Source organism: Emydura macquarii, unplaced genomic scaffold (assembly GCF_026122565.2).
Source record: "Emydura macquarii macquarii isolate MOO-44397 ecotype Brisbane River unplaced genomic scaffold, CSIRO-AGI_Emac_v2 contig_1390, whole genome shotgun sequence".
NCBI classification, from domain to species: domain Eukaryota; kingdom Metazoa; phylum Chordata; order Testudines; family Chelidae; genus Emydura; species Emydura macquarii.
Window position 1 is genome coordinate 22,241,174 of NW_027131527.1, and position 21,949 is coordinate 22,263,122.

Sequence of the window (21,949 nt, forward strand, 5' to 3'; positions counted from 1 at the left end):
TTTGATCCTCATCAAATTATATGATTTTGAATCTTGGTTTTCATGGCTGGGTTCCCAGCCAGTCAGGGAGGGAGTACCTGACATCCAAGCAACCCTAGTGGCTGAAGAATGGGTGCTGCTGAAGGGCTCCAAAGGGAATCCTCTTAGCCAAGAAATGTTGCTGTAGCTTGGTCCTAGGTGGGAAGGGAAAGTCCTTTGCTGCGGGTTCAGAAACATACAGTAAAATTAATGCCATTAAAGGTATAATAAAATAGACCAGTGTTTCTCAACCTTTTAGGTAGCAAGTACCCCTAACGTCTGAAAATTTTAATAAGTACCCCCTCCCAACATTCAATTTTCCACGGATCTTGTGTTTACAGACTAATGTAAGCTATATGTTGGCAGAAGGGCTGAGTATATAAGGCCATGATATGACAGATGTCAGATTTAGTGTGGGTAGGGTTACCATCTTTACACCAGGGGTGCACAACTCAAGTATGTACCTGGGCTAGAGGTGATGCTGGCGAAAGCTAGGAGGCTTTGAATGGCATGCCAATGGTGGAGAACATAAAGTGCCCCACCAAATTTTTTGCCATAGATTTGAGAGGAGGAAGGGGTGAGAGAGAGACAGGAAAAGAGGGTAACTGGTGAAATCTGGGGTTGTCATAGTTGTCAATTTCACTGCTCAGCTAGAGCAATGAAATTGACAAGTTTTCTGGGCACTGGGCTTTGTGCCAGGGAGGGAGGCTGTCATCTGGGCAAGTTGCAGGTGGCTGCCCCCCACCTCCCAGCTGGGAGCTGTGACTGGGCGGGAAGCTGTTTTTCCCCAGGCACCCCCTGCCTATGTCTCCTGTACCACAGATTGAGAAACTATGAAATAGACTAATACAAAGAAGAAACATAAAATGAAGAGAATAAACACTAAAAATCAACCTTGTGTGTTAACTCCACACATAGATTGACTCAAATTATGTATGATTGTTAACAAAATCCTGCTAATTTAACTCACACTCCCCAAAAGCCTTCTCATTACTCTCAAATATATGACATAAAATATTTTTTTCTCAGCATATACCCTATAGTACAGGATAAATCGAACCATGGATCTTATTTTTATTTTTATTTTACTATTATTTTTTAGTAACTAATACTAGGTAGTCAAGAATGAGCTCTCCCCCTTGTCAAGAATGATCTTAGCCAGTGTTTGCACTACACGGTCCCGCACATTACAGGATTGTGACTGAGAGGTGTTAGCTGGCTTGAGTGGGGATTGTAGTGCTTTTATCTATCAGTTCAGCCAGGATTGTCTCTAGGGTACAATTTCTCCATTACGAGGAACTGCCACTAGGAATGAGAGTATCCTTTCCCTGAGAACTCCACCTTCTGCTGTCCAGGAGCCCAGGAATCTCAAGATCTGTCCTGAACTCCAGATTTTCCACATAGTCAAGCTCAGCAGAGCATCATTTTTTATTAGATCACCTCAATACACAGGATTGTGAATAGAGCTGTGGGAATCATTGATTTTTCCGTTTGCTGGCATTTCTGTAAAATCAAAAAATAAAATAAAATAAAAAATAATAAAAATTTGTTCTGGGTCAAAAGGAAAGAGAAATATTTCAAAATTTTTGATCAACTAAAAATTGAAAAAAAATCATTTCTGTTTTGATTTTGAGCTTTTTAATATTTAATATAAAATTGAAGGAAATTTCTAAACACAAAGCCATTTCAAATTGAAAAAATCGAAACATTTAGATTTTTTTCAGAATGTTTGTCTTTGGTTTTCTTTTTTGACCAGCTCTAACTAGGAAGTGGAACTCAGGCTGATTATATGAGAATTAGTTCTTTGTTCTGCAAAACATGAGTTAACAGCACCATGGATTATAAATGCTGTTTCCTTTGTGGTATGATGTGAGTCAGTATCCTGCATAATTTGTAGCTAATTCCTGTTACAGAAATGTGAGTCAGTTCCTTGCAATGTACATTATGGGCTAATTTTTCAGTGCCTTCTACTTTTATCCAATAGAAAGAGCCACCAAAACCAACCACCCGAATAATGTGTAAACTGACTTTATATTGCCTCACAGACCTTCACGAAGTTTTACTGACAATGTATAATTGTAACTTGCAAATGACAATGTGCACTTGTAATATTGCTTCCCTAAAGGAGTGAAGTGAAGGCAAGGAATAAATCTGTAACTGTCATCTTTCTAGTGATGTCTCTGTATTCAATAACTGAACAATTAGTTCATTTAGTGAGAATGGACATGATAATGAGTAAGGCTAATATATTCTAGATGTGGTTTTACTTGTGTGGCACACTTCCCCATATAAATTTGTATGTGTTCAGTGAGTGTACTGTATTTTATGCTGCCAAGTGTCAAGCAAGAGACAATGTTTTCCTTCCCCCATACATATTTATATATATAGTCTTAAAATTAAACATAAAAGTCAAGAAAAAGTTAAGACACCAAGGATCAAAATGTTAGCCGATGTAGACTTGTTATACCGGTGGAATCCTCTTGGATTCTGTTCTCTGTATGGGTGAAATTCACACAGGTCTGAAGGGTTTTGTAAGGGTCTCCACACCACTTAAGCCTCATTGTGCCTCTGAAGAGGAGGAGCTTGGGTAGAATGACCATGCCAGACATAATCTACCCTCCTTGTGTACCGGGGATTTACCCCAGGTGAAATACGCTGGTTTACATTGATGTAGAGCCAGTGGCTGGGAGCCTCCACTTAGGGGATGTAACTATTGCAGTTGATATGCTGAAATGGCTGCCAGTGCGGTGATGCATTGCAGCACTGCAAACTACCTGCAAGTTGAGAGTAAGAATTCCATACACCTGACTCCCTAGAAACCTCTGCATGGAGCTTATTTACTCAAAGGAGTGAATTTCCCCTTATGTGCATGTGTAATTCTCATTATTATCACTATCTGCACATATGAAGCAGAGAACTTTTTACATTTTAACTCTACATTCCTCTGCCTAGACTTTTTTTTTTTTTTAATTGCTAGAAGAAGCTTATAAATATTAAGCAACAAGAATCCAGGAATACAAACAAGGGATTCAACAAAATGAATGATATGTTCTTATGAACAGAATCTGTTATATTGGGGCCACTATTAAGGCTGTTAATCTGGCCCCTTTCATCAACACTCAACTCACATCAAAAGAAAAAGGACTAAGACATATAAAGATTATTAGGGGAAAGGAGCTGATCCAGTCCACAGGAAACATTTGTTATGTGTAACCTAAATAAATGCAAACAAGTTACTGTGCAGTTAAACCAACTAAAAACCCTCCAAAGGAATTTTTCAGCAACAAAAAATACAGATACTGGATGGGCCCAGGCCCACTGACTACAATTCCGGGCCCCAGGGAAGAACAGTCAATGGCCCTCCTAGAAAGGGAGGGCTGAGGTCTAAGTGCGCTTCCCTGGGATATTTTTTCTTATTTATTATGTGCCATGCAGGTTTCCAGGTGGCAGAGGAAGCGGTATCTGCTACTCAGCTTCCTGGATCCCTTGGACTCCCCTTGGAGATTACTGATGAACCCAGGAAGCAGAGTAGCAGATACACCTCCTCAGCTGCCCAGGAACCTGAAAGACATATAATAAATAAGCTCCACTCAGGGGAGGGGTAGAGAGTGTGAGTGGTGGGGGCCTCAGAGGAAGGGGGTGTGTGGAGGAGAGGATACATATCTATCCTCACATCCTCCCAGGACCTTTTAAATAGCCGGGTCCCTGGGCAATTGCTCCCCTTTCCTTCCCCCTCCACTCCCCTTTGATGGGCCTGGATAGGCCAAAAAGAGTTCGATCATATTAAGCTTTTTTTTAAAAATCTCTGTATGAAAGAAAATGGAAAGATTCTATTATTATTTTACTTAATATTTTAATGTTTAAATAGTAGCAAACAATCACATTTTATTTTTATTTGCAGATGATAAAAAGAAAACAAAGAAAATTGATAGTGAACTCAACCCTATTTGGAACGAGGTGATCTATTCTCATAACATGTTTTGTTTTTAGTATACGGTACAGTGCATTATGTCTACAAAATTGGTATATCAGTATATTAGTCACTGCAGCTATGAATCTGAGATACAAATAGGAGTTAAAGTAAAATACTTTGCTATAAGGTGACAGTAAACGTGATTTGCAGCTGAATAAACAAAGTGGGATGGATGATCCAAGTGTACTTGGACTTTCAGAAAGCTTTTGACAAGGTCCCTCACCAAAGGCTTATAAGCAAAGTAAGGAGTCATGGGATAAGTGGAAGGTCCTTTCATGGATCAGTAACTGGTTAAAAGATACGAAACAAAGTGTAGGAATAAATGCACTGTGAAAACTGAGGAGAGAGGTAAATAGCAGGGTTCCCCAAAGATCTGTACCAGAACCTGTGGTGTTTAACATAGTCATAAATGATCTGGGAAAAGGGGTAAACAGTAAGGTGGCAAAGTTTCCAGATAAAGCAAAATTACTCAGGTTAATTAAGTCCAAAGCAGACTGCAAAATATTACAAATATATCCCACAAACTTAGTTACTGGGTAAGAAAATGGCACATGAAATTCAGTGTTGATCATTGCAAAGTAATGCACATTGGAAAACATAATCCCAAGTATACATACAAAATGGTATGGTCTAAATTAGCTGTTACCACTCAAGAAAGAGATTTGGGAGTCAACGTGGATAGCTCTGTAAAAAGACCTGCTCAATGTGCAGCAGCAGTCAAAAAAGCTAACAGAATGTTAGGAACGATTGGGAAAGGGATAATAAGACAGAAAATATCATTGTGCCACTATTTAAAGGCATGGTACACCCAAACCTTGAATACTGTGTGCTGTTCTGATGGCCCTATTTCAAAAAAGATATATTACAAGTGGAAAAAGTACAGAGAAGGGCAACAAAAATGATTAGGGGTATGGAACAACTTCCATATGAGAGATTTAAAATAATGGGACTGTTGAGCTTAGAAAAGAGATGACTAAGGGGGCATATGACAGATGTCTATAAAATCATGAGTGGTTTGGAAAAAGTGAATAACGAAGTATCATTTACCCCTTCACTAACACAAGAACCAGGGGGTCACTCAATGAAATTAATAAGTAGCAGGTTTAATACAAACATGAGGAAGGAATTCATCACACAACTCATAGTCAACCTGTTGAACTTGTTGCCTATAGATGTTGTGAAAGAGAAAAGTTTAACTGGGTTAAAAAATGGGTTAAATAAGCTCATGGAGGATACATCCATCAACGGCTATTAGCCAACGTGGTCAGGGATGCAACGTGAAGTCTGGGTGTCCCTAAACCTCCAACTATCAAAAGCTAGGGTTGGGACTTGATCATCTTCTCTGTACTGTTCTTTTTCTCTGAAGCATCTGGCACCAGCCACTGTCAGAAGACAGGATACAGGGCTAGACAGATCATTGGTCTGACCCAATATGGCCATTCTTATGTTTTTATGAGCTGTGACAATGGAGTCTTGTCTCAATTTAAGTACATTTCTAGTTTGTTTGGGGCCTGCTTATGTTGCCATTGAAGTCAAAGGAAGTTTTGGCATTGATATTAATAGTGGCATGATTGAGACTCTCATATGAGCACTGCCACTATGATAATTAAGTGTACACCAAGATTAATGAGAAATGGTAATGCAAGTTAGGGAGAGGCGTCTAGGGGAGTGCTATGAAGGTCAGTTTTAGCTCTAGACATGTTTAGCATTCGCTTTAATGAGCTAGACAAGAGATTAAACTGCATAGTCATGAAAGTCATGGGTCATCACTACTTACAAATGAGAAAAGGGTGTAGAAACACAAAGGCCTGAAATTGTTGGCAACCCATTTCTCCCCATGACTGCAATGGGAATAGGCCAGGTCTTATGAAGAAAAATAAGTTATTCATATTAGTACAAGGGAGGAGAACAAGTAGTACTGTAATATGGCACTATTAAGAAATTCTCCTTTTTAATTGTGATGTACCAATAACAAGTCAAAATGTACTACAGACATGTTCTGAAGTTTTTCACTTCATTTTCCATATATGCAGATAGTAAGATCAGTCAGGTTTGACTGTGTTACTAAATGTAGTGTTCATTCATGAAAAGTTTTATTGTTTGCCTTCATATTGTTAAGGTATTTTATATTTTAGCTGTATTGATCAGTTGTTTTTGCTCCATTTCTCTTTGTACAGGTTCTTGAATTTGATTTGAAAGGGATCGCACTGGATATATCATCATCCCTGACGATTATTGTGAAAGATTTTGAAACAATTGGACAAAACAAGTATGTACTTTTTTTCATTGTTAAACTCATCTAATTTTCAATGCAATTTAAAAGGCCAAACAAAAACTGTGAATCTGATATTTCACTTTAAAACAAATAATTGCTGTTATTAGATTGGTTGGTTGATTGAATTGGCTGACATTTTATTATTTTATTGTGCTCTAATGATTCTCTATACGTTTTAGGCCTGTGGGTTTCTCTTTGCTCACTGTGGCCCCTTACCAGTGTTTCCGTGTTGTTGCTCTGGAGGGAGACTTCAGCCTTCTCCATTCACTTGACCTTGTGTATATGTCTCCTCCTTTTTCTACCCCCCTTGAGAGACCAGAGATTGAGCTTCATCCACACAATTGATTTTCATGGGTTTTGGATAAAGGTGGATCAAATGCATCAGACAAAAACTCTTCCAGATAGCAGTCAGACACCCAGTTCTAGTTAGTTTCAACAAAATCAGTGTTCATAGGTAATTGTACAGATTTAGAAAATAAATGAAAGATAGTTAAACTCATTCATGCCTGGGTGACTATTTCAGAAAGCACTGATAGACTGACATTAAACTAAAAATTATAGGCTACTGAAAGATGGTCTTATAGAGCATTTATCTGGTCTCTCCCTCAGTGGAAGATATTTCAGAATGAGTGTGTCTGTGTGGTTTTTTTTACTGTTAATGGTATTGAAGAAATAGTCATGTTGTATAAAGGCAAGCTATCTTTAGATGAATGGGAAAAGACATAACTAAAAGGTCAGGTGGTAATGCAATGTTCTTTGTTTTTAGTGCTGGAAGTTCTGTATCCAAGAGTTTTTGTTTTTATCCTTACATTTTTATAAAATGTCAAGTAATAGAATGAGGGAGACAATACTGCAAACACCTAATAGAATAACTATCAAGCATAAACGCATCAGAAGTATTTAGTTCCCTGAATTGTTTAAAAAGGCAACCAATATATTTTTTAAAAACAAATATTTGAAAGCTAAAATTAAATAGAACATCTCAGTTCCTGTAAATGAAGTTGGTCAGTATAATTAAGACAAGTAAAATGCCACTGCACGGAACACTTACTAAAAAATCCAGAGAATCATTGTTCCCAGGGGGACAATGCAGTTCCTGGAACACAAAACGTTCATGTTTCGGATCTATGGTTATAAGCACCTTCCTAGACACGTAACTAAGATTTGCTATGTTGCAAAATGTATTTTGCATAAAACTATACATTATGCATGGAAAGGTTTCACTGCAATTAAATCATGGCCTTCTTAGTTACAGTGTATAGAGAACTCTGCAGTATGGATATTCATTGTTTTGTCAAAATTATTTATATTGCCATAGTGTGCATGAGCTCTAGTCATAGACCAGGACCTCATTGTGTTAGGCACTGATCAAATACAGAACATGTGTTCCAACATGTTTTTCATGGTTCTGAATGGCATGATAGGGCAATTAGTATAATCAAGGCTAGGGGCAAAATACAGATGTGTTGTTTTTGTATGATTAAAGCTTTAATGTGTCCTTAATATCAGAACTGAAAGTGTGTAGGATACCTGAAAGCAACGTGTATAGGCACACTCTATAAGAGGATATTTAACTTACAGAAAGTGAAAGTATTCATGATGGTTTAGTAACCTCTCATAGTATGCTAGTTATTTTGTGATTCATCATTCCCTGCAGCTAATAAGAAGGAAAGTTTCTTTGGAGAACGAGCTGGAAAGATATAATTTGTGCATAATATTTTTGTCTCGTTTTATATAGAGAGTAAGGAAGTGTGTACATTTGGGGCCCAGTCCTGCTCCCACTGAACTCAGTGGCAAAACTTCCATTGATCTCACTGGGGCCAGCATTTCATCCTTTATAATCATAAAAAGAGGAATCTTCATGTCTATACAGCATTTCTAGTCTTCTGCATTCACCAGTACCCTATTCATATAAGCCAAATACTGCACTCACTATAGATTCATTAGGGTAAGAAAATATATTTTATATGTTTTTATTTTAAGACTCTTAACACACATTTTCTGAGTCTCTGAGGTAAATCCTGTTCCTTGCACACACTCTAAATAAATGGGCTTTTTGCAGAGGTGTTCTGGGGTTGTTGTATATTGGAGCCAGTGGAGAATCCAAAACCTTTGCTTCAACATTTCTGCCTCTACAGCTGCTGCATTTCTGTGTTACAGGGCAGGTTTAGCCAGTGGATCCATACAGCATAGGCACTTTCCTTGATCCACCCAATGCTCCCTATGCCAGGGCAGATGGGATCCCTGCAGAGCATAAATGTATTATCTGTGCAGGCTGTCCAGTGACAATCTCTGCATTGCCCAGTGGAACCACTCAGTTCCCATAGTGTTCAGGGTCTTCTGCTGGATACTACTTGGGCCAAAGGATTTGTCTGTAAACGTTTGAGTGAACTGTCAAAGGAAAAAAAGGGGCCGAGTTTACTTCTAACCTCCCTATTGAAAACCAGAACATCCTTCAAAATCTTTAAAAACAAAACAAAACAAAACAAAACCCACAAAACACCAGAACAACTAGTCCAAAATGGGGAGCTATCTCCCCACCTCTTTCTATAAAGTGATTGAATGTTAATTAAGATCCATGCCACTATTGTTGGTCTTTCCTCTCCAGTATGGCTGATATTGTGGAGCCGTAACAAGCTGTGTCATAGCTCTATTGATTGCTCGCATTCTGTGGGAGGAGGCATAAAGTGAACATGTATGAAACACCCCCATAGTGCTAATGACAAGCAGTGGTATCACATGCAAGTGACATACCTCTTCCCCTCCTTTAATAGGGGTGCTGAGTGTTGCTATCAAAAGATGTCTGAGATTACAGAGCCTATTTTTATCTTATTTTCAGTTCAGGTACAGGGCTCTTATGATACTGAATATTGTGTAAATTCTGCATTGAGTGATAGTAGTTCCATTTTCACAGTGAACCTTTGTTCGCTTCTTTTTCCTCCTCTGCTATCCAAATGACACTCCATCATGGTATCCGTGGTAGGCCAGTTGTTGTAATCAAATCTCACATCTTCTGGAGGTTCACCAAAGTCAGAGGGGCCCAGAATACACTGCATGCCTCTGATCTCAAGGAAACCCCAGTAAGCATGATACTGGAAGAAAGAAATTGACACAGGAAAGTCTGCCAGCCTTGCTGAGTTCTTGAGATGGATTTTGCATAATATCACCAAAGGATGGGAGAATTCTTATCTGAACCTTTGACCAGGATCAGCTCAATATCTGGGCTAAGGTTCCAATTGATTTTTATTTTTTCCAAACCAGGTAATCCATCCCTCATCTAAAGTCATATTTGCAAACATCAGCTGTGTGTTATCATTTCTCATAAGCATGATCAAGGGCTGATCATTACAAATATTGACTTTTTTTGTTTATGGATGGGAGTTGGCTCACAGTTTTGTATTCTATGTACACATAAAAATGGAACAAAGACCCCGTGGGAAAGTGACGTGCCCTATATGGAGCTACAAAAAGCATATTTATGCAAAGTAAATAGGAGGAGGTGAAATAATTATTTCACAGTCACTAACTGCTTAAGGATCATGCACTAATGCTCATTTGATATGTGCACGTGGTACCCATTAATTTAAAAATAGCCACCATCATTTCCAAAGGAAAAAAAAGCATAAAACAGATTTAGAACAAGAGTCACTAGAGTTTCACACCATAGTCACCATAGGATGTCACAACATCAGTCTTTCACAACATCTATTTTTTTAGCACCATTTCATATTAAATAGTCCATATTTTATGTAAATAAGTAAATTTTTTTTAAAAATGTCCACTCACAATCAATAATATGGAAAAAATGCATTCCAAACATTCAGGAGATGTTAAATGTTGATATAAATTGCATTGTGGGCTTCCATGTTTATTGCATCTCAGTGATTCCAGGTGAAATCCATTTAATTTACAAATAATGAGATTATTTTCTTACTTGCCAGGCCAAGTATTTTCTTACTTACTCAAGATGGAATTTGAAAGTCACTCTGTGTTCTGTCTCATGCCTTATTGACCTACCTGAAATGTATTATGTGTGTAGTTAAAGTGGACAACTTGAGGTAAAAAAATCTTCAGCTGGAACATAAGCATTCTGCTGATATGCGAAACAATAATATTATGTGTTGGCATTACTGTAGCATCAAGATCCCATTGTGGTAGGTGCTGTACAAACACAGAATAAAGGGATGGTTCCTGCCCCAAGGAGTTAATAAGTAGATGACAGAGTTCACTCTCCAATAGGTGTGCTGGATCTATAGTGCTAACATGCATAAAGAGCACAGTTAAGAGATCTTTCAAAACAGTTACACGTGTAGTTCTTCTATGTTTTAAAGAAAACCAGTGCCTCACATTCAACAGCAACAGTACAGGGGTAGTGAAATGCAGGTTTTTGCTTCTTGAAATGCTCCACTACTGTGTAACTAGACCTGACTTTTTGCAGGCAGTTATGCACACTCACTCACAGTCAGGAACAGCTCGGGTGTAAGTTTTTTTCTTTGTAAGGTGTTAGTGGTATATTCCTAAAATGATTGAGACCTTTTTTTTTTCCCCTCCACAAAAAGCTCCCATGGGCAAAGCTCCCATTAACATCCATGGAATGAGGAATTGACCTCTATGCATAAATAGTCAGGGAACTATTTAGAAATTCTCCAGGGGTTTGCAGAAGTACTGAACGAACTCTACAGATCACACAATTCTGATAATTCTGCCTATTTCCTGTTTCTTTTTTAAATCTCTTTGTGAATCAGGCCAAAGAATAGGTTTTTAATTGTGAATGATTTTGTTTCTCCACAAGGTGAGCAGCCAAAATAATGTACAGAATCCTCCTGGCATGTTTCTTCTAATGCACCTCAGTCCTGAACTGCAACGTCGCAGAATTCCCAAGTGATACTCAATAGTAGAGGAGATGGCAGAACAGGCTGCATTAAGCTAACACATATGGCAGTTTTGGGATATGTGCAAACACGGTACAGTGCCTAGCACTGGCCTCTAGGCACGACTAATACAAACAAATAACCACAATGGAGAATAGGAGGAGATCATCACATTCACTTTGACCCAGAAAACTTGTCATGATTTGGACTCAAGCCTGCAAAGGTGAAAACCTCATATTGCACATACCCACTGTGGGCCATATCCTGTTCACCTTACTCACGAGTAGTTGTGTTAGCCTCAGGACGACTTTGAAATGAATGGAACTAGTCCAAACGAGTAAGGCAAACAGGATTTGTCCCTGTGCCAATATTCCCCCAGGCCCAAGGGTTTACATTATTATTCACTATTTATTTTGTTGTCTGATGGGGCAGTTTTTAGGCTGAACTTTAAGAATGGGGGAGTTTTCTTGCAAAAGTCTCATTTCTCTTGTGCTGGAGTAAGGTGGTTTATATCACCTGTTTTCAGGGTGCAACTTACTCCCCATCTGGCATTCAGCCAGTTCTGCTGGCTGGCACACAAGATAGAAGTGGAACCACAGGTCTCTCCAATCACCATCCCTCCCAACCCACTCACTTACAGGGAGTGTTATCAGGCACACAGCCCTAGCTCTGCTCCTCCATCCCTGGAGCAAAGATCTGGGTAGCTGCTATAGAACAAGGGCACAGTCCCCCAAAAACTTATACAGTAATTCACATAGGCCAGTATTACACAGTGCAGGAGAATGAGTGCAGTACAAGTTCCCTTGCTTTTACACTCTGCCAAAGCACTACTCATTGCTCTGGTATGTTTCTGCAATTTAGGCTAATGTGAACATTATGCATATTTTTCCAGAATTTACTACTATCTGCAGCAGCATTACTGTTAGAGCACCCTAATATTAAATGAAGACTAACGATTAAATATCATCATGACACAAAGCTTGACCCACTGGAAACGTAGTTACATAAAAAATCCCCAAACAAGATTACAGGGATAGACAAAAAGAGCTTTCACGTGACAAAGTGCAGAGCTGGCTTTTCCCATATAAAAATGTCTCAGAAAAGAACACATCTGTTTTCCTCTCTGTTGTTAGCTTAGTGTTTAAAATCTCTCCTTCCACTAGGAAAATGAATCTTTACACAGTTTAAAGAAAATGTAACATTTACAATGGTGTCAGCAACTGAAGTACAAAGGGTAGATTACAAAGTCACAAATACCACAGTCTACAGGAAGTTACAGTGTGGTTTGAGTGAAGTGATTTTATTCCATGTGTAGGAGGGCAAGTCACTCGTTGTACACATTTTTCCAGGATGAGTAGTTAGTAACCTGGCAACACAGAGGAAAAACAGGCTGGGCACACCCTTCTGTTTGGTGAAGAATGGAGTCCCAAATCTACAGCAGGAAAGGTTAACTGCAGCTCACTTTTGAGATACGGTTAGATTTGTAATTATAACTGTTTAATCCATTTCTTAACCTGGCACCAAAAATATTTAGACCCTCCTCCTACAATTGGATCTGTGCGGGGGGGAGGAGGGGACCTGTGTGCCTGACAATGGGGCAGTACACAGCTGTAGGGGTCCACCTGCATAGAACTGAATGCAGGTTTGGAGTCTTACATATTAAAATATCTTCTATTTTCCCCTGAAGATTTCGCTGTTGTAGATGATGTGCATGACATTTTTCTTTTCAAATCTATGCGCCAGCAAAAAGCAGTATCAAATAATGAAGATTAAAATAGTACTATTTCTGTTTGAACAAATATGTTTAGCAGCAAGAGGGAATATTAGAAAATGGAGGTTGAGGGTCTAGGATCGACTTTATCATGTAACAGATACAGCTAGCAAGAATGTCTGGATGTAGCCATTATAATTTATGCAGGAGGAGCAAAGCCTGACAAGGTGGGACTAAGGAGGGTCAGGTGACAGATTAATGGACACATGGGCATTATAAAAGGACCAAGTGTGAGCCCCCTCAGCTGGTGGAATCCCAGGTGTGCAGTATGCTCTGAGCCACGGCATGTAAGGAAAAGTGTTTTCCAGAGGGAAACAACATTATTAATTATTATTAATGATTATTAATGATCTGGAGGATGGGGTAGATTGCACCCTCAGCAAGTTTGCGGACGACACTAAGCTGGGGGGAGTGGTAGATACCCTGCAAGATAGGGATAGGATACAGAGTGACCTAAACAAACTGGAGGATTGGGCCAAAAGAAATCTAATGAGGTTCAACAAAGATAAGTGCAGAGTCCTCCACTTAGGAAGGAAGAATCCCATGCACAGCTATAGACTGGGGACCGACGAGCTAGGCAGCAGCTCTGCAGAAAGGGACCTGGGGGTAACGGTGGATAAAAAGCTGGATATGAGACAGCAGTGTGCCCTGGTTGTCAAGAAGGCTAATGGCATATTGGGCTGCATTAGGAGGGGCATTGCCAGCAGGTCACGGGAAGTGATTATTCCCCTCTATTCGGCATTGGTGAGGCCGCATTTAGAATATTGTGTCCAGTTTTGGGCCCCCCACTACAAAAAGGATGTGGACAAGTTGGAGAGAGTGCAGCGGAGGGCAACAAAAATGATTAGGGGGCTGGAGCACAGGACTTCTGAGGAGAGGCTGAGGGAACTGGGCTTGTTTAGTCTGCAAAAGAGAAGAGTGAGGGGGGATTTGATAGTGGCCTTTAACTACCTGAAAGGGGATTCCAGGGAGGATGGGGCTAGGCTGTTCTCGGTGGTGGCAGATGACAGAACAAGGAGCAACGGTCTCAAGTTGCAGGGCGGGAGGTCTAGGTTGGACATTAGGAAAAAGTTTTTTACTAGGAGGGTGGTGAAGCACTGGAATAGGTTACCTAGGGAGGTGGTGGAATCTCCATCTTTAGAGGTTTTTAAGATGAGGCTTGACAAAGCCCTGGTTGGGATGATATAACTGAGGTTAGTCCTGCTTTGAGCAGGGGGTTGGACTAGATGACCTCCTGAGGTCCCTTCCAACTCTAATATTCTATGATTCTAACATGGGGACCCAGGGCTCTACACCAGAACTGGGTAAGATAATGAGGCACAGACAGAACCCAGAAAGGGTTATGAGCAGGGCCCAGAGGGTGAGCTGAAGAGAAGCCTCAAAGGGCAGAGTGACCTTTTTGTGTGGTGGGGACTTCTTAGTTTGGACTCTTGCTACCCTGGAAGGGATTATATTTGTTGTGACTTAGCTAGAGGGCTGAGCCATAGCTCCAGCACAGATTTGTGTGTTAAAAGCGGAGTAGACTTACCTTGTGGAGGGAAACTGAGGAAGACAGCGCTGGCAGAGCTATGTTTGGCCATCAGGTGATGCTATGAAGGAGCCACATCTTTGAGATACTCCAGTTTACAGTAGGTGAGGATCTGGCAATCTCAGGAATACTATATAGAGGACTAACTTCATACTACAATAAAGAGAAATGTAAGCTTGTTAGTTAGTGCTGTGAATTAGGATTTCCTGATACCAACCATGGATGTGAAGTTTCAATTCTACTGGTATTTGGGCTTCTACCAGCAAGTATTAAGCACAGTACCAATGGATTAATTAGCTGTGCCGAAAGTACAAGGCTGTGTTTAACAGTTGCATACCTGTAGTTTAGGGATTTAATGTTGAGAAATAATTCTACATTTGTGATATAGGGGAAATATTACAGGCCTAACACAGATATCAAAAACACTTGAAATTGTGGATTTATCTTTTGAAATCAGCATGAGATTCAATTTAAACCTCAAAAGCTAAATCTGATTATACAAGAAAGTGTTTATACTGCTCAAATTGTACTCCTGGAGGTTTCCTATTGTGCTGTTTGAAACTTACAGCATATTCAAATGAGTGCACCACTGCAATTTTGTTTAGTCAGGGTAGGTAGGTATGAGGAAATGCAAGTTTAAATTAGAAAATTTCAAAACCATCGTGATTATATAGCTATTGTTGAACTAGTGTCATGGAATGCAAGGGTGTGGTTGATGAGACCAATCCAAATAATATGTGAGTCCAATCTTGTTATTTGGTTTTGTAAATTCTCTGAGGAGTGTACACACTTACTTACAGTGAATGGTTCAGGTAGCCTACCATTTCAAAAAAATAATTCCCAGCCTCATTAAGTCAAACCAGCAAAATGATATTTTTCAACAAGTAGACAAAAAAAAAAAAATCACTCCTGGTAAAGCCGCCGTTTCCCCTCAGAATCCGAGTTCACTTTATCATTTGTGGGCAGGCCTGTTTAATTTATTCCCCCCACGTGGGAGTCCCCAAACATACCAATTCCACTATGCACAGGGCTGGCGTCAGGATTTGAGGTTAACAAGATGATGGTTTGGAATACATCCCACATTTAACGGATTGATTTTTACATTAAAAATGCACGGAGATATCTTTAGGTCTCCTTTAGCCTTCTGCTGTAGAAGTGAAACTTGGTTATGAGTTCTTTTCAACCCCAGTGAGTCGTTTACATTTGTTAATATTGATCTTTAAGTTTTCAGGACTATCTTAATGAGGAAAGAGCTAGAAACCTATGTAAAAAAAAAGAGAAAATAGATGAATTTCTTCTATAGATTTCTAGCTCCCTTGAATTAGAGGGCTCCACAGCTTTGGGAATCACCGGCCAATGGGCAAATCCTCTCCGTCTATTTTTCTTTCCAACTTTGTCCAAGAGTTTCAGTGATTGTCTTCAGGACAGCTGATCTTCACATGGAAAAGATGGCTTGGATCCCTTTAGGGTTCTTGTTTAGTGAAAGCAAACCTAATCTAGCCAGCTCCATGAGAAACAGTTTGGCCAGTTACACTGGTGGGTGTGGTTTGGACACACTTCAGTAGCCAATTTTTCTCCTCAATGTGAAATGTCAAGCAAATATGGTCCCAGCTTGTTGCATCAACTTGTGAGATGCTGAAGCCACAGAAGCAACAAATTTTGTCTTTTTCTGTGGTAAACCATCTGTTGTCTCTTAGGCTGGGCCTATGCTAATATTTGAAGCCATGATTGACAGCACTTATGATCAACCACCATTACCAAATTTTGGTAACACAAATTTTAGCATAATTTGGCCCTCTCTTCTTAGTAGCCAAAACACAGTTGAAGGGACAGGTGGCAACCAGAAATACAACAGACCTTCTAGTACAATATATTCTGTGCATTCATTAAATATCTCTTTGTGGTTTTTCCTAATCTTGCTTTACCCAGAAGTGAAAGTTAACACAGATGTTTAAGGTATCTGTCTTCTGGTAAACTATGTTGTGTATGTCTACCTTCCTTGGTTTAAAAGACAGATGAGAGATTTCTGATTTACAGTAACAGTGAACCAGAAGTTACTCCACAACTGCTTGCTGAGTACTGAATGTCCATTTCAATGTCCAATGTCACTTTCTCTTAACTATCATGACCAATATTGCCCTCCTACATGTTTCACTTGCCACCTCAGCTATTGTTGAATATGCGTGCTGTTCTCTAACAGGTACAGCTAAGAATACAGCATGCTTACTCCTATAACATATAATATAGATATCACTTCCTAGTCCCATCCTCCAGCACATTCCTTAACAGCCTGATGAAGACATCTATGTTTTTAAAAAGTTGAAAGTAAACCTGTTCCAGTGAGATTTCCAGTCCAATTTTGCAGCCCTCTGTCTGAAGTTTAAATAGTATAATTCAGATCAAATCTGGATTAGCATCTGAACTTTCAGGTGTTTGTATGTACTGACTCCCTAATTCTTTGAGGTTTTGCCCATCGTTTGTTGTTATCAATAGCAATATTAAATAATACTGCAATATGAGAAATTAAATAATACACCGAGGCTGGGAGGGGGGAGATGGCATAGGGATCATCTAGGCTAGCTTTATACCAGCTGAGAGCTCTGCTGGGGAAATATTCAGCTGGACAGTATCTGGTTCCTTTGTACAGCTTGAGTGCTGCTTAGGTGTCAGACCAGGGAGAGAATCTGGCTCATAAATTATATTTCATAGTGTAACTGAGATGTATACACCCTGCCCATGTCATGCACCCTATCCATATGTTATTTAACAAGAATTGCCTTTAACATCCATCAAGCAATATCATAATACATCATCTCCTTCCCTTTAAACCCCATATATAACACAAGATAGATATTTAAAGTGATGATGTTACGTTTTAAATACAGATGAATGTAGTATGTTTTGCTACAACAAATTATTGTACCTTCAAGGTCTCTGACCGAGTATTGTCCTGATTGGTGGTCCAGCAATTTAGATTACTACAAAAATGCCTGTATTTATGGAGAATCCATTCCATTATCTGTGCTGGTCTTTTACAGCACTAGGTCATATAAATCCATTCCAGGTTTTGGTTTGCACTACTGAGAGTTTAGTTAGCTACAAAGAGAGCAGGAAAGCATCAACGTGAGCTCCACCCTGAGTCAAGTTACATAAGAACGGTCACACCATGTGGGTCTATGCTGCTGTAAATGACTCAGTTTTGGCATTTCTTCAGCTGCAGAAATATTTCAAAACACCATACATAAGGTCCTAGTTGGAATCCCTAGAGTTTTTAATGTGAGTGACGATATATTAATGTTTGGCTTTACATCTGAAAAGCATGATACTCAACTAGCAGCTATTTTTGAATGAGTACAGGAGCAGAATCTCATGTTAAACCCAGACAAATGTGAGTACAATAAACTCACATTAGAATTTTTTGGATACACATTCTCCAAAGATGGCGTCTCAGCAGATTCTAAGAAAATGAAGGAGAGTCACAATGCCACTGTGCCCAGGGACCCATCTGAAGTTTATAGCTGCTAGGGCTTGCAAAGCAGATTCATTCTGAGGTTAGCCGCTATCACACAGACTCAGAGACTTAACCAGGAAAGATTAAGTATGGGTTTGGTCAGATGAACCTCAGAAAAAATTTGAGGAACTAAAAAAATCCCTTACCCCTGTTGTAGTCATGTCATATTTGGATTCCAGTAAGAGAGCTGCACTTCTAATAGATGCCAGTCCTGTTGGATTAGGAGCAGTCCTCACAGAGATTGATCAATGTGGTCAAATTTACACCATTGCTTATGTCGGAAAGTCTTTCACCCACTGAACAATGATACTCTCAGACAGAAAGAGAAGCTCTTGCTATAGCATGGGGATGTTCCCATTTTTATTCATTCAGCGTTTATAGATGTCATTTCATGATTCTGACTGATCACAAGCCCCTTGAACTTATGTTTAATAATCCCTCTTTTCACCCACCAGCTCACACTGAGCGGTGGATGCTCAAACTACAAGCTTGTGACTACAAAGTTATCTATTGGCCTGGAAAGGATAACCATGCTGACTACTTCTCCAGGCACCCTATTCTTGAAACACTTAACAATCACAACACTACAGAGAAAGCAGAAGTACCTGTAAACTTCCTCCTCTTACACACCATTCCCAAAGCTCTCGTTACAACAAATAGAAACAGCCATGGAGTCTCTAAATGACCATCAAAACTATTTGAAGTGATCACTGTACAGAACTTCTGCATAACCTACAACATTTGACTTCTGAAATACAAGCTGCTCTATGATCATTTGCCCATGAGAAAGGTGAACTTACTGTCATGGATGATGACCTTCTACTCCAAGATACAAGACATGTTATTCTGCATTCATTGTGGGATCACACATTTGATTTGGTTCACAAAGGTCACCAGGAATCAGTAAAAACAAAATCCTTGCTCAGAGAAAAAGTCTTGTTCCCCAGAATTGATAACCTGCCTGAAACTCAGACTATAGTCCCTCAGACTATGCCAGGCATCAGTTCTGGAAAACCACATTCCTCCTCTACATGTCTCCTCTGCCTGCATCCCCATGGATGGACTTTAGCATGAATTTTTGTGATTTCCCTAATGGGAAACATTTACTGGGTGTTAGAAACTACTGTTCTCATTACCCAAAAGTTGAAGTGACCAGCACTACTTCTGCCAGTGCAGTTATACTCAAACTAGACAAGATTTTGTCAGCCTATTGCATACCTGCTTTCCTAAAACTGACAGTGCTCCTCCCATTTAAGGCTCACAGTTTGCTCAATTTGCAGAGTATCTTGGTTTCAAACATTGTAAATTTACTCTGCACTGACCGCAAGCCAATGGAGAAGTTGAGAGGTTTATGCAAACACTCAAGAAAGCACTATGAACTGCTGCAGCTGATGGATTGGATGTGAAACAGGAGTTATTTCATTTGCTCCACAGTTATCAAATCACTCTCCACTGTTCAACTAGCATGGCGCCAGCAACTGTTTTGTTCGGGAAACAAAGAACAAAACTGCCACAGGTTGAATTGGGTTGGAATTTCCAGATCTTCACCTGGCGGTTATAATAGAACTGTTGGGCCGCCTGTGCTTGCTCTTGGTGCTCTTGTACTATAGGGGTAACCCAAGCGATCCGGTCCCTCATCTGCATCACATGCTCAACTACGTTCTTCCCCAGTTGGGCTGCTCCTCCCATTCCTCTTTAGCGATGTCTAGAATGCCACGGGGGTGGCGGCTGTATAGCAGCTTGAATGGGGAGAACCCTGTGGATGCCTGGGGAACTTCCTGTATGGCAAACATTAGGTAAGGGAGGCAGTGCATCCCAGTCCTTCCCATCCTGACTTACCACCTTCTTTATCATGTTCTTTAGCGTTTTATTGAAGTGTTCCACCAGGCCGTTGGTCTGGGGGTGGCAGATTGAGGTTCGTATGGACCTGACGTGCAGCAGTGTACATAAGTCCTTCATCAGGTTCAACACAAACGGGGTTCCTTGGTCTGTTACGATTTCCTTGGGTATGCCGCACGAAGATCGGGAGCAACTCTTTTGCTATCACCTTGGATGTCGTGCTCCAGGCACAGCCCCTGGGTATCTAGTGGCATAGTCCAAGACGACGAGTGTGTGTGTTGATGGCCCCTGGCTGACTTCTCTAGGGGGCCCACGAGGTCCATAGCTATCCACTCAAATGGGACCTCTATGATATGCAGTGGCACGAGGGGAGCCCTCAGGTGGGATTGGGGGCTGTGTAGTTGACACTCTGGGCAGGAGGCGCAGTAGCACCGGACCTCAGCATGTATTCCTGGCCAAAAGAAATGTTGTAGGACCCGATCCAGGGTTTTCTTCACCCCTAGGTGCCCCCCAAAAAGATGGCTATGTGCCAGCTCTAATACTGCCCTCTGTTGCTTCTGAGGCACCAGGAGCTGTCTTACCTCTTGCCCTTGTACCTGCTCTACTCTGTAGAGTAGGTCCCACCTTATTATGAAGTAGGGCCCTGCGCCCTTGGTTCTTCCTTCTACTGCTACCTCATTCACTTCAAAGACTGCCTTCCTGGCATTGTCATATCGGGGATCATTCGACTGGTCTCTGCCAAACGTCTCTTGGGCGGGTCTGACCAGGCCAAGCCCTAGGGGGCCTGCTTCAGCTCCACCCCTGAGCTCAGTGTTGCTGGGGCCGGGACTAGCCTCTGGCTCACCCTGACCTTGAGCGGGTTCCCCTTCCTCAGCCCTAGCCTCTCTTCCCATGAGGATGGCTTGCTGGTGCTGGGCCAAGATTTTGGTCCCTAAGGCCTTGTCTGCCCTCCTCTGTCACCTGGTTTGCCAGGATTTCCCAGAGGTAGAAAACAACTCTGAGGAAAATTCTTCAAAAACAGGGTCTGGTTACCTGTGGTGGTGGTTATGGTGGTTCCGGGATTCCCCCCCTTTCCTCCAGTGGGAGGAGGCTTCCGAACCTAGGGAAAGTTTCAGCCTATGAAGACAGGGTAGAGGAGCCATGGGACCACTGCAGCTGCCACCTTGGTAGTGTTCCCCAGGACTGCAATCTGGATCTGGATGGTTGGGTAGTAACTAACGGACCCATGCATGCATGTGATCCTGGTGCACTTGGCCTGAGCTAGCTGGTGTTGTTTTACTGGTTGCCCAGAGACCAGCGTGACCACACTCCCCGACTGTCTCCACCCTGTTCAGCCTGACTGGTCAGGTGTACCTGTGGGGAGTCAGTGCAACCCCCACCAAGTGGATCAGGGCACACGGGCCTGTATGCTCTCCCAGACTACATTGCATGGGCTCTCCATGTTAGGACATTGGGCAGAGATGTGTCCTAGCTCCCCACATGTATAGCACCTATACTTTGCTCTAGGTGTGTCCCTAACTTTTGGGATGCTTGGCCAGCTCCTCCAGCCTTCCCCACCCAGGTCCCTCAGTCCCTTCATGGCATCTGGCTGCTCCTTGGCATCTTTGTTACCCAGCCGTGTTCAGCTAGTGTTCTCAGATGGCCAGGCCCTTGGGGTCAGGATGGGTCTTGGGAAGCAACAGGGTTCATCCCGGGGAGGTCATGAGAGTTCTCTGGCCATGAGTCGCCTTTCCACCAGCACAACCAATTCATCATAGGAGGGGCCATTCTGGCCTACCCAAGCTCGCAGGTCCAGGGACAGCCCACTCATGTACTGATCCATTACCAAGAGTTCTAGTATCTGCTCCATGTTATGGGTCTCCGGCTGCAGCCATTTCCACGTGAGGTGGATCAGGTCAAACAGCTGGGATCATGAGGGGTTGGCTTCCTAGGACCTCCAGTCGTGGAATTTTGGGGCCCTCATGGCTGTCATTATTCTGGATCTGGCCAAAATCTCATCTTTCAGCTGAGTGTAGTCAGTGGCTGCTTTGACGGCCATGTCCAAATACCCCTTCTGGGTCATGCCGCTCAAGAAAAGAGCGAGGATACTGGCCTACTGGTCTTGGGGCCAGGCCTCCCGTACGGCCGTCCGCTCAAATGCTAGGAGGTATACCTCTACGTCAT

General features: G+C 41.3%; 1 protein-coding gene across 2 annotated transcripts in view; it reads left to right on the forward strand.

The window, feature by feature from the left end:
* MYOF (myoferlin) overlaps nt 1–21,949 on the forward strand; it is a 117,254-nt gene that overhangs the window by 17,180 nt on the left and 78,125 nt on the right. For both annotated transcript variants that reach the window (XM_067552858.1, XM_067552859.1), the window contains exons 2-3: nt 3,920–3,975; nt 6,169–6,260. In XM_067552858.1, the coding sequence (XP_067408959.1) occupies nt 3,920–3,975; nt 6,169–6,260 (148 nt within the window). The remainder of the gene's footprint in view (nt 1–3,919; nt 3,976–6,168; nt 6,261–21,949) is intronic.